The sequence below is a fragment of the Geotrypetes seraphini genome, chromosome 8 (genome assembly GCF_902459505.1).
Source record: "Geotrypetes seraphini chromosome 8, aGeoSer1.1, whole genome shotgun sequence".
Classification (NCBI taxonomy): domain Eukaryota; kingdom Metazoa; phylum Chordata; class Amphibia; order Gymnophiona; family Dermophiidae; genus Geotrypetes; species Geotrypetes seraphini.
Window position 1 is genome coordinate 121417843 of NC_047091.1, and position 12986 is coordinate 121430828.

General features: G+C 46.4%; 1 protein-coding gene across 1 annotated transcript in view; it reads right to left on the bottom strand.

Moving 5' to 3' along the window:
• Positions 1–1843: 1843 nt before the first annotated feature.
• PLPP2 (phospholipid phosphatase 2) overlaps positions 1844–12986 on the bottom strand; it is a 36465-nt gene continuing 25322 nt past the window's right edge. The window contains exons 2-6 of the mRNA XM_033957140.1: positions 10300–10451; positions 7763–8037; positions 7305–7362; positions 5424–5600; positions 1844–3137 (exon numbers count right to left, since the gene is read on the bottom strand). Coding sequence (XP_033813031.1) covers positions 3006–3137; positions 5424–5600; positions 7305–7362; positions 7763–8037; positions 10300–10451 — 794 coding nt within the window. The 3' untranslated portion in view covers positions 1844–3005. The remainder of the gene's footprint in view (positions 3138–5423; positions 5601–7304; positions 7363–7762; positions 8038–10299; positions 10452–12986) is intronic.

Below are 12986 nucleotides of genomic sequence, written 5' to 3' on the forward strand. Positions count from 1 at the left end.
AGCATCTCAAAGAATAGCAAAATTCCAGACCCCCCTATGAGAGCAACATTCTAGAGCTGAGATTGTGATGCCATAATGCCTCATTCCACAGTGCCTCAGAACCAACCTCATCGGTGATGTTACAGTGGCTTAAATGTCCTATACTTGGCTCACATAAGAATAGCCTTACTGGGGTCAGGCCAATGGTCCATCAAGCCCAGTAGCCCATTCTCAAGGTGGCCAATCCAGGTCACTAGTACCTGGCCAAAACCCAAGGTGAAGCAATATTCCTTGCTACCAACACAGTGGCTTCCCCCCTTGTGATTGGATTTCTTTTTGGATTTTCTTCTCTTAGGCTGGCTTCACGTGGAAGCTGTGATCAGGATCAGTGTGCTAGCATTGAGAGTCTAATGAGTGACAGACAGTGACGTAGTAAAGGAGGGGGGGACGACCGTCCTGGATACATTTTACGGGGGGGCGCCGTCACCTCTTCTCCTCTCCCCACCCCCACCCCCAAATATCTCTTTAAATACTCACTGGCTTGAGCAGCATCTTCTACTTGTTGCTCACGCCGGCATCAGCCTCCTTATAATGTCACTTCCTGGTTGCGGGATTAGGACGTTACGTCAGAAGGGAGCTGATGCGAGCAACGGATGGAAGATGCTGCTTGTGCTGGTGAACATTTCTAGAGGTGAAGAGGAGGGGCGCTCAAGCACTAGGGTCAGAGTTGGGGGTGCTCACGCAGCGGGAAAGAGTGGGGAAGTGCAAAGCACGGTGATACCAGGTGCCAGAAAGGGCTCAAAGAGTGGCACACACCTGATGAGTGAGCCTTGGCATCTCTGCTTCTGTAGAGGGGAAGAATGTGTGCAGCTGAGCTGTATATGGAGGGGGAGCAGTGTCTGTGGGTGTTGAAGAGGAAATGGGGTGCAGTTTGCTAGCCTAACTTGATATGCCCGTTTCTCCATGCCTCAGATCAGGGGTCTCAAAGTCCCTCCTTGAGGGCCGCAATCCAGTCGGGTTTTCAGGATTTCCCCAATGAATATGCATGAGATCTATGTGCATGCACTGCTTTCAATGCATATTCATTGGGGAAATCCTGAAAACCCGACTGGATTGCGGTCCTCAAGGAGGGACTTTGAGACCCCTGCCTCAGATGATGCCTTCAACCTAAATGAATCATTAGCCCAGGGGTAGCGAACTCCGGTCCTCGAGAGCCATATTCCAGTCAGGTTTCCAGGATTTCTCCCATGAATATGCATGAGATCTATTGGCATGCACTGCTTTCAATGCATATTCATGGGGGAAATCCTGAAAACCCAACTGGATTGCAGCCCTCCAGAACCAGAGTTGCCCGCCCATGTCTGCCTTAAACCCTTTTACACACAGTTTCAGAACTCTGTCAGTGAGTTCTAAAGCACTTTGTCTTTTTGAAAACCCCAACTCCAGGTGCCAAGAGGTTAACTCAAACACTTTTGGAAGGAGAATAGACTGCTGGATCTTTGGCGTCTAGCCTGGTTGTACCAGACCAGCAGGAAGAGTCACATTTTTTCCACTTTCCTGCTGACAGGTGGAAGAAACACCTAAGACCAATAGCAACTGCACTTTCCTCCTCCTTGTGCAGTGAGATATGGGAGAGGCCGTGTTCCTGCAAGCCTTTTTTTATTTTAGCTCCATTCCTTCTCCCACAGCTGAGCACCTGGTCAACTCAAGCCCCTGCCCTTCCAATCACTTACTGGAAAACCAGGCCTCTCTGCGGTCAAGTCATCTACAGAGGCCTGATATAGGCTACTGCATGTACCAGAGGAGCTATCTACAGCCCATTAAAAAGAAATCAAGATAAGCAGATCTGCCATCAAAATGCATATCATAGAAAAAGAGTATCTCATATATTTAATAGGAACATATACAGTTGCTAGAGTTCAAACTGAGAGTCCTTCTGGAAGGAAGTAGGGTAGCAGGGCAGCTGTGGGAATCTCAAATCCAGTCTTATTTAGCTTCTGGTGGCCAGAGATACTAGTCACCCCCCACTGAGCCCCTCCTTAGCTGAGGAGAAATTAATACGGAGATATACAGTGGTGCAGCAGCCCCTAGTCTGAAGCATGGAGTTACTGGTCCCTGCTATATACTAGGGATAAATAGAGGGTTCAGCATCCATAATCTATGGGATCACCTTTTGAAGTTTCCAAAACAATTCATCTCTTCCAAAACACTGTGATGTGTTTTCAAGTATGGGGCTGTGAAGTCTATGTTAGACCCTGAAGAGGGACATTCACTGATGCTTCAACATTTGGTTTAAAAGCCTTTACCATAGCATAATACTATCTGCAAACTACTCATCATTACTGCCCCCTGCTCCCAACCCCCCCCCCCCCCCGGTTGATCTTATTACAAGGCACACTGCTTACCAGAGGCAAAACACCTCCGCTAGGCTCCTTTGGCCTGACTGAAGTGATCCTCCAGTGGAACAGACACACCAGCAGACCCCCCTACACTTGGAGAAAGAGGGAAGACATACCCAAGTCATCCAATGGGGGACAGTAAAACACTCATAGTGATGGGTGGTGTGTAAGCCAGAAGTTTTTTGGAAACTCATTCACGTGTCACTGTGTCAGGCTGGAACTGAAAGTGCCATTTTGAAAAGAATCAGTACAGCCTGAATACTGCATTTAGGCTGCAGGATAAAGGACATATTGCTATTATATTCCACAGAAGAATAAATTGGCTTTTCCTGTGCTCCAATGGGAGATTAATCCACTGGTTAGGTATTCCCTGGGGAGATGCATCCATTATTCTTGGAAAGTAAAGCTCTTTTTTGGACAATTCTCCTGGGAGACTCCAGGCACTTATTGAGGGACACATTGCTCAGTGTCCCTGGCAGCTCCCACCCCTTTTGCTGGGTTCCACAGCTGCCCCAGGGTGTAGTGAAGAAGCAGCACCCCCAGTCTGTAGTGCAACCCAGAGGAAAACCGGGCAGGCTGGGTCGGTCTTTGGTTGTGGTGCTGTTCTCTTCAGGAGCCGCTTGGGGGTCATGGAGTGTCTAAGTAACCAAAATGGTTTTCGTCAGATTCTCTGAGTGGTAAGCTGGGCTTGTTTTCCAAAGCATCTCCTTGACACTTAAGGGAGGGTCTCATCTTAAAAAAGTCTGAGACGTACCGCACCTGTGAAGAAAATTAAAGTCCCAGGTTTACTGGCCCAGCTCTACAAAGTACAGTTAAGCAAGAAAGAACCGCTGGTACTACTGTGACCAAACTTAAACTAGCAGAAAAGCTATAGGGAAACTGGAACCAACTTCCCCCCCGCAAATCAGATTACAGAAAGCGGTAAAGACCCTCCTCTTCAACTAAAATTACAACTGCAATCTACCCCTTCACCCCCTTAAACTCCCCCTTCCTTCTACCCTCTCTTCTCCTTTCTGAACCTCTAGTTAAATTGCTGTATAGTCCATTCTTAGCCTGTACTTAAATTGTTGTATAGTCTTTGTATTGTCCAAATGTACTCTACTGTGAATGTTTGCTTGTAGGCCATTCTAAACTATTGGGAGGACGGGATAAAAATCGAAATAAATAAATAAATGATGTCACATATACAAGCATTTTTCACAAGACTGCACCTGGGTAATTAAGCAAATACCTGAACAACAGTGGGGGATGAAATTCTCCCCTCACTACAAGTATGCATCTGTAAAGGGAGGGAGTGAGGGTGTAGCCAGCGGACAACGCATGCATATTTCAAGTTCACATCTTTATCTGTGATTTATGGTGTTCAAAAAAAGGTACAAAGTCCATACCTGGGGTGCTGGCTGGGCTCAAATTTTCCAAAGGGACTATCTGCTTGCTAGCTCATGGGTATTAGTGCTGCCCGATTCAGGGAAAAATTTCCATTTCGATTCTATTTGGCCTATTGGATTGATTCTTCGATTTGATTTGGTTCTAATCACTTTTCCTGCCTAATTGGGTGATTTTTTTCAAACAGGCTGGTGGGTTTATTTTTGTAGCCTCTTCACCCCCCCCCCTTTGCTCTCTCCAACCCCACGTTGTGCTGTGATGTAAACAAAACAAAATACTTTTCCTCCATCTGTTAGGTCCTAGCTCACACACACTGTCTAACACTAGCCCTGGCAGGATACATATTTCTAATCTGACATACTGTAATCAAAAAACAGAACATAAAATTATTTTTTCTACCTTTTATTGTCTGGCCATTTTATTATTCAAATCATATTAGTCCCAAGCTCTGGTTTCTGTTTGTCTTCTGTTTAACTTGCTCACCAGGGTCTCCTGCCCATTTGATGTTTTCTTCTTTCTCTGTGCTCATCTCTACCTTCCTTTCCACTGTCATATCCAACATTTAATTCCCAATGTCTAACATCTCTCTCTCTCTCCCACCCCTGCCTTGTGCCCTGGGTCAAACCTCTCTATTCTCTTCCATGCAGCATCTCTCCCTTCCTCCCCTCCATTATCATGTGAAGCATTTCTTTCTCTCTCCCCATGCACCATCTCTCCCTGCCCTCCACCCTATGTCCAACACTTCTATCTCTCTCTTCTCTATGCATGTCTCCCTCCCCTCTACCATATGCAAGATTTCTCCCTCTCACCCCTTTCTACCTTTGTTGCATCTCTCCCTTCATCTCCTCCACCCCATGTGCTACAATTCTTCCTGTCTCCCCTCTGTGCAGTTCTCCATCCCTCCCTCCAAACCCCCTGTGCAGCAGCTTTTGAACCCTCCTATCCCCCTATGCAGCACTTCCCGATCTACACCCTCCTCTCCCTTAAGACCTCAACTTTCAGGCCTCCTAATGCAGTAGCAGTGGTGAACAGGCTGCTCATAACCTACCCACCAGGGCTTCCCTCTGCTGCACCATCAGTGATGCAGCAGAGGGAAGGCCCCAGCGGGGCAGGCCAGGAGAAACCTGTTCAGAGCGCTGTCTCTGCCTGTCAGACACTGCTGTTGCTGCTTCCACTTTAGAAGGCTTGGAGATATTGTCAGAACTCACTGAAAATCGGTGAGTCCAATTTTTCCAGCAAACAAATTGTTTTGAATCATTGATGAATTGGGCAGCACTACTGGGTACAAATAAACAGAGACCTGAAAACCCTGTATACATTTTACAAATTACTATTTCCCTCCTCCCTCCTGAGATCAATTAGTCCATCCAGTCTGGCCAGTTTAAATTATTCCTCTCTGGTTCTCCACTTAGGGTGTATACAAATCTCTACACTAAAATCGCCACTTTTTTCCTCAACTCCTGAACCTGATCCTTTGAAACCTTGCTCCCACCACTATGTCTGTCCCAGGCTCTCTCTCTCAACATTTACTGTGGCTCCTACCAACATCCCTCCTTGCAGGAATCCTCCTGCCACCAGTCCTCCTTGCAAGAGTCCTCCCAGCACTCTCAGACATTCTTACCACCAGCTCTCTTTCCAAGAATTTCCCCCAGCACTTACTGTGATTCCTGCCACCAGGCCTCCCTGGAGGAGTCCCACCAGCACGTCACTCCAGTGGTGTTTGTAATCGGAGACTCTTGTGTAACCCACATACACAGCAAAAGAAATCAGAAAGAACTGGATAGTAGGACGCAGCAGACGAGCCCACTGCCCCTTTAAACGAGCCTGGACATACAGCTAGTGAAGAGAAAGATAGAGACAAGAATTACTTGGGATTATTGGAGACAAATGTACCAAGTAAAGTTTATGTCTTACATTGGATCAACTTATAGCTGCATAGTAATGTGGGAGACAAGAATGAGTCTCTTTTTTTTGCTGTAAATCACACACTGTCATATTCTTCAGGTGGGGAGAGAGAAAAATAATTGTATCCTACTCCCATTGGAGACAGCTCAGCACCCCCAATATTGAGCAAGCAACCTTCATTGTGTATAGAGAGAGTTATTTTGTATTGTTTTGCACCCCACTTATTTTGAAATGTTGGTGTCTGTGAGTTCTAGAGTGGGAGTAGGCACATAAGGCCACAAGATGTCCAAAGTCAGAAGCAGAAAAATGTCCATTTTTGAAAGAGACATCCAAATAATTTTTTTTAAATCGCCTATTTGGGCGTCTTGGCTGCTAAAATGTATAGACTGCCAGGATACCTAACTTTATTGGCCATTTTTGACCACAACAACATCCAAGTTAGAACATCCAAATCAGCATCATTTAGATGTAGGAGGGGCCACCATTCTAATGGACTGGCCACATAGACATTCCAACAGAGCAGAAGGGCACAGCAGAGGTCACTACTGTGAACTTCATATAAAGGTGCCAAATATACATCTCAAATTATACCCCTTATAATTTATGGTGAGCCCTCCTAAACTACCCCAAAACCTTCTAAATCCACCTGTCTACCACCTCAATAGCCCTTATGGCTGTAGGTGAAACCTATATGGCAGTATGGTAGAGTTTTGATGGGCTCATATTTAACACCATAGAAGTTGTAGTTAGAGTGCTTTATGGGTCCAGCTCCTTCTTTCTGTGGTTCACTAGTCCACCCTGCTTAAGACACCTGTGTGATGCTCTACTAGGATTTCTCATACCAGATGCTGCTATTCCAGAGACAGGTTTGTACCGATTCATTCAGATCTTTATGGGGAGGGAGGGGGGGGTCCGTGACCACTGGGAAGTGTTTGTGTGTGTGTAGGGGGGTCATTATTTAATCCCTCTAGTGATCGTCTGGTCAGTTTGGGTACCTTTTTGGCACTTAGACACTTCCTAAAGAGGTCTAACCCAAAACATCTAAGTTCCGTCCAGGACGTCTTGGGAAAGGTTTGATTATCCCCGCAAGCTGTCTGTCCAAGGCTAGCATGCCCACAGCCCACCCAAAGCATGGCCATAACATGTCTCTTAACACATCCTCTTGAACTCTGGACACACAGTGGAAGAAACGTCTCTCTAGATATCCAGGTAAACAGTTTCAATAATTGGCACTCAGACGTCCAAGTGCCGACTTAGGGGCGTTTGGATGCTATAGTTTTTTGATTATGTCCTAATAGTCTATCATACTCATTTAAAAGAGAAGGGTCACTGAAGACTCCACTCCATGAGATGCTAAGCAATGCACAGAAAGGAGACAGGGCACACATCAGTCAGCATTAGTGGAAGACAGGTGAGCAGGGATCTAGAGATGAGCCTGGGGAGAGGGATCTAGAGAGAAGTCTGGGAAGAAGGATGCAGGGATCTAGAGCAGATCCTGGGGGTGAGGTGAGAAGGGATCTGGAGATGAGACTAGGAGAGAGTTGAGCAGGGATATAGAGAGGAGCCTTTGGAGAGGGGTAAGGGAGGGGACAAACATGTGTTCATAGGGCAAGAAGGTAGTAGAAACATACTTACGGCTAAGAAGACCATGCAATACATCCCAAATGAGGAGTGTCCAGAATAGAAAGACAACCTGAATAAAAGCAGAATCAGACAAGCAGTTGTAAGGACCTATTTCTTTCACCTTCTCCCAAGTGCCGAATGCCTTGTGGCATTAGGGCACTCAGGGAATTTTTGTTCATTTTCAGTTTATCTTTCTGAGAGTGAGAGGAGGTTGTGGCTTCCAGCAGCATTCCCCAGGGCAGCAGGCTGCACTGCAAAGAGAGGCGGTAATTTTCGGATATGCCAGGGGCAGCCTAAGCTCATGCTTTGCTCTAATGTTGGCAATGCAGGCACTAGTTTGTGCCACTGGCAGACCCTGTGCCTGGATTTCTGGCGGGGAGCACAGGGAAGGGATTGACTGCATTCAGGAACATAGACTGGCAATGGGAGCTGCTGGCACAGTTAATCCTAATGCACTGCTCCAGCATTACCTGGATTCGGTGACATCTACAGGCTTTCCCTGGCACACGTCCTCCAGCACGTAGCCTGAACAATTCACACGCATCCAGTCTGGGTTGCAGACAGCCAGGAAGTTAGGGCGTGGTCGGCCAATCATGTACTTGGCTAAGTCAGTCAAAGACTGACTTACTGCTGCCCCAAATAGGTAAGTGCCCACCACCTTATACAAAGCAGCAAGGTAACAATTGAACTGCGACTTTGAGTGCAGACGTTTGGTGTAGACCATGTATGCCTCCCCCGTGGTGATCTGTGAGAATCATAGAGAAGGAAAAAAAAGTATTTGTCAGCCCAGGCATCATCGCAAGACCAGAAAAATAAAAATAAAAAAATGTAAACAGTTTTTTTTCAGCAGAATGTGCAGCAGGGAATGATGCATGAGTACTGGTTGTGATGGAACTCACAATTTTTGTAGTCCCAGTTTCTCTCAGGAGGAGCAGAGGTGTTAACTGGGAATGGTGCAGGATTGTTGAGTGTTAGGATGTGCCAGGGAAGAGGGGAGCAGGAAAGGGGCTTTTGCAATCTCAGTTTCTCCCAGCAGGAGGTGAAGTAGGGAATAGGGCTGGAGTGCTGGATGTCAGGGAGGTCATACTTCTTATTATCCCAGCCTCTCCAACTAAAGATGAGGTTTATATCACTATGATATGCTAGCACCGGTACTTTTTTTTTTTTTTTTAGCAAGTATAGTTATGATCTCTGCCGTTGTCCTGGAAGCGACAATACTGTAGTGTTCTTTAAGAGTAGGGTTTCCCAAACTTATCCATGAGACTCCACAGTAGAGAGCTGCACGGGAACGGGGACGACGGGGATCCCGCGGGTTCCCCCTTCGGATCAAGGGGATCCCGTGGGGATGCCCCCTAGGGTCACGGGGATCCCGTGGGGACGCCCCCTAGGGTCGCGGGGTTCCTGCAGGGCTGGATGTATTCAGCCGCGAGGCTCGTCTCCCTACCTGCCCTCAGCCCTGCCGCACACAGCTGAACGGAAGTCTTCCTGATGTCAGCGCTGACGTCGGAGGGAGGGCTTAAGCAAAGCCCTCCCTCCCTCCGACGTTAGCGCTAACATCGTGAAGACTTCCGTTCGTGTGCTGCGGAAGGGCAGGCATGGAAAAGGCAGTGGTACAAGGCGGGGGGCGGTCCGCCCCGGGTGCAGCACAGCCAGCCAGGTCTCCCGACCGACCGACAATAGGCCTGGTCCGTCAAACCTCCCTGCCCTGTAGCCGCGAATCTAAATTACTTTCTTACAGCAGCTTCAATATTCCAGCTGCTGTAAGAAGGTAATTTAGATTCGCGGCTACAAGGCAGGGAGGTTTGTTGGACCGGGCCTGTTCTGTTGTCAGTCGGGCGGGTAAGCGCCACAAAGGAAAGGGGCAGGGAGGGAGAAAGGAAGGAAAGATGGAGTGGAGAGGAAAAGGTGCTTAAGGTAAAACTGAGGGGGGAGAAGGAGCTGAAAGCACTGGGAAAGACAAAGGGGTGGAGAAGGACGCTGAAAGACATGGGGAAGACAAAGGGATGGAGAAGGACGCTGAAAGGACATGGGAAAGACGGGGGGGGGGAAAGGACGCTGAAAAGACATGGGGAAGACGGGGGGAGAGAAGGACACTGAAAGCACATGTGGAAGACAGAGGGGGGAGAAGGATGCTGACAGAACATGGGGAAGATGGGGGGAGAAGGACACTGAAAGGAAATGGGGAAGAGAGAGTGGGGGAGAAGACGCTGGCAGGGAAGAAGACAGAGATGCCAGACTATGGGGGGAGCGGAGGGAAGAAGATGGGTGCCGGATCAATTTGGAAGGGGGGAGAAAGGGAGAGGCACAGTAACAAAGCAAATGGAAGACGCAGAGAGAAGAGAGACAGTGGATGGAAGGAATTGAATGAGAACATGAGGAAAGCAGAAACCAGGCAATAAAGGTAGGAAAAAAATTCTCTTTTTTTTTTTTTTTTTTTGCTTCAGGATAAAGTAGTATATTAGTTGTATATTAGTTGTGTTGATAAAAATGTATAAACATTAGAGGCTCTGGTAGAAACCCGTTTACAAAGTATGTATTCTTCCCAATTAATATTTCCAAATTAATAAAGTCTTTTTGCCTATTTGTAAATGGGTTTCTACCAGAGCCTTTAATTCAGTAGCATAATTAAATGAAATAACTATTTCTGTAGTTTATAGGGACAGGTAGGGACAGAGGGGATTCCTCGCGGGGACGGAGGGGATTCCTCACGACAGGTGGGGACGGGGGGATTCCTTGCGGGCACGGGTGGGGACGGGTGGGATTCCTCACGGGGACGGATGGGGACGGGTGGGATTTCTGTCCCCGCGCAACTCTCTACTCCACAGTCAGTTGGATTTTTAAGCTCTCCATAATGAGTATGTACGATTAGTTATCTCATGCATATTCTTTGTGGAGATCCTAAAATAAAATTGACCGAGGTTCTTATGACAGTTTTGGGAAGCTGTGCCTTAAACAGGACCCCCAATCAGAGCAAACGCTACAGTTTACTCTACAGTATACAACTTACAATGAGAACAGTGCAGGAGATAGTGACACCAGCCATCAGGCCATGGGTAATGGTGTCTTCCCTGTACGGGTATCCGATGGACTCATCATCACAGTAGAAACCTCGTTTGTATGGAGTGTTCACCAGGGTCATGATGACAAAGGGGAGCGATGCTGGAAGATACAGAAACAGAGAGGTAGTCAGTATGGTAAAAAAAGAAGCAGACCAGTTGGAAAAATCCTTTAAACCAGTGGTTCCCAACCTTGTCCTGGAGGACCACCAGCCAGTCAGGTTTTCAGGATAGCCCTAATGAATATGCATGGAGCAGATTTGCATGCCTGTCACCTCCATTATATGCAAATCTCTCTCATGCATATTCATTAGGGTTATCCCAAAAACCTGACTGGCTGGTGGTCCTCCAGGACAGAGTTGGGAACCACTGCTTTAAAACAGATATTTATTAAGGAACTACACTTAAAATCAATAGTAGCTTGACATAGCCATGTTTCATCCCCTCCGGGGGCAGCATCAGGGGCTATAAGAACCACTTGGTGTATGAATATAATATCACCTACACGACAGATTCAAACTTCTGTGTAGTAATAGCTGCAGCAGAAACATCAGTGTGCAGTTCCTTGTTACACTGATCCACTAAATCAGTGGTCTTTGCTGATTTTTAAGCGAGGGCCGTTTTGGGCCCAAAAGAAGTAAAGGAGAGAAAACCAGCAAATGGATAAGAAGACCCTGGAAACACAGTTAAGAGCACAGATAGAAGGAAGTTTAACTAGAGACTGAGAAAAGATGATTACATAGTAACACAGTAACTGAACGGTCCATCCAGTCTGCCCATTAGTGATACTCATTTAAAAAAATACATGATCTGATTAACTTGTCTCCTCTTTGATACTTATGAGCCATAGACTGTAGGAAAATAAAATCACCAGACATCAAAAGGTAGGAAAATAATTTTATTTTCAATTTAGCGATTGAAATAAGTCAGTTTTGAGAATTTACATCTGCTGTTTATATTTTGCACTGTTCAGGAAGAAATGCATTTTGTTTCTATTTCTCTGGTGCTGTACTGCATCTTAGGGTTTCGTTTGTGTATATTAGGACTTTTCATTTGTAGTCTTGTATTTGCTTAGGGTTTATCTGTGTTCTGCATGTGCGACCAAGGCCAGGTGTTCTGGTAAGAATGAATATCGAAAAGTGTTATTGGTGTCATTGCCCAAAGCAGGAACATATCTGTCGGCTCTCCTTCCCTTTCTTCCTCCTTGTGGCCTGGTATCTCCTCCTCCCTACCATGGTTTGGTATCTCTGTCCTCCCCTTCCCTTTCCCTTCCCTCCCCCTGTGGTCTGGCATCTCTTTACTTCACTCACGCTGCCAGTGGCCCATAGAGAGCAAGAGCAGTTGCCGGGAAGGAGAAAGGTGAGGAACTACCAGATCCTGTGTAAGGGGGAGGGGGCGAGGAAAAAAAATAAACCCACTGCCTTCAGCCTTGCAATGAAGACCACTGCACTAAACCTACTCTTTCCCCTTCCATCTGTTCAAAATTCTGTTGCATCACTGCTACTGAACTCCCATAATCCCTTCTCTTCTAGTCACTTCATTGGCTCCCTACCTGTTTCCCTATACAAACTCCTGTTACTGATTTACAAGTGCATTCATTCTGCAGCTCCTCAATATCTCTTCATTCTGATCTCTCCCTACACCTCTCCCCAGGAATTCTGTTCATCTAATAAGTCAGTCTTATCCCTTCCCTTCTCCTCCACTGCCAAGTCAGATTCCGTCCCTTTCACCCTGCCGCACCAAATTCCTGGAAGCGATTTCCTAAGTTGCAACATTATACTCCATTTCTGGCCTTATTCAAATCCAGCCTAAAAGCCCACTGATTTGAGGCTGCTTTTTTAACGCTTAACTGCTTATTCACTTTTCAGTACCCATGTCTGTTTTAATCATTTCCACAATAAATAGCTCCCTAATTCCTTATTTGTCCTGTTTATCTGTCTTGAATAGATTGTCAGCTCCGATGAATAAGGACCGTCTCTTATGTGTTTTGTGTACAGCACCCTATATGAGGTCTGACAATTAAGCTCACGAACTCATCCTACAAAAAGTGCTTCATACCTCATTGCTGAATATCATTACAGTCACCTTCGAAATACTCCCCTTGGGAAGCTATGCACCGATGCCTGCGCCTAGTCTACCATTCAAAGCAATTTTGGAACTCTTTTTCTCGGCCATCAGAACTATCATCATATTACCCTTGATGTCCTGAATGTCATCAAAATGCCTTCCTTTCAATAGTTCCTTTATCTTTGGGTAAAGAAACAAAGTCATTAGGGGCCAGATCAGGTAAGTAGGGAGGGTGTTCCAATACAGTTATTTGTTTATTAGCTAAAAACTCCCTCACGGACGCTGTCGTGTGAGCTGGCGCATGGTCGTGATGCAAGAGCTACGAGGGACCATTTTTGCACACACCTTTCTCACACCAAGATTTTCATTTATGATTTTCCTGTTTCTCGATCGATGTTTACTTGGTCTGCTATACTTCTCACAGTCAGCCAACGATTTTGACGCACAATTCGACACATTTTTGCAATGTTGTTGTCAGTTCTGCTCGTTACTGGCCACCCTGACCTCTCTTCATCAGCGGCGCTTTCTCTCCCCTCAGAAAAACATTTAATCCATTTGTACAATGCCGTTT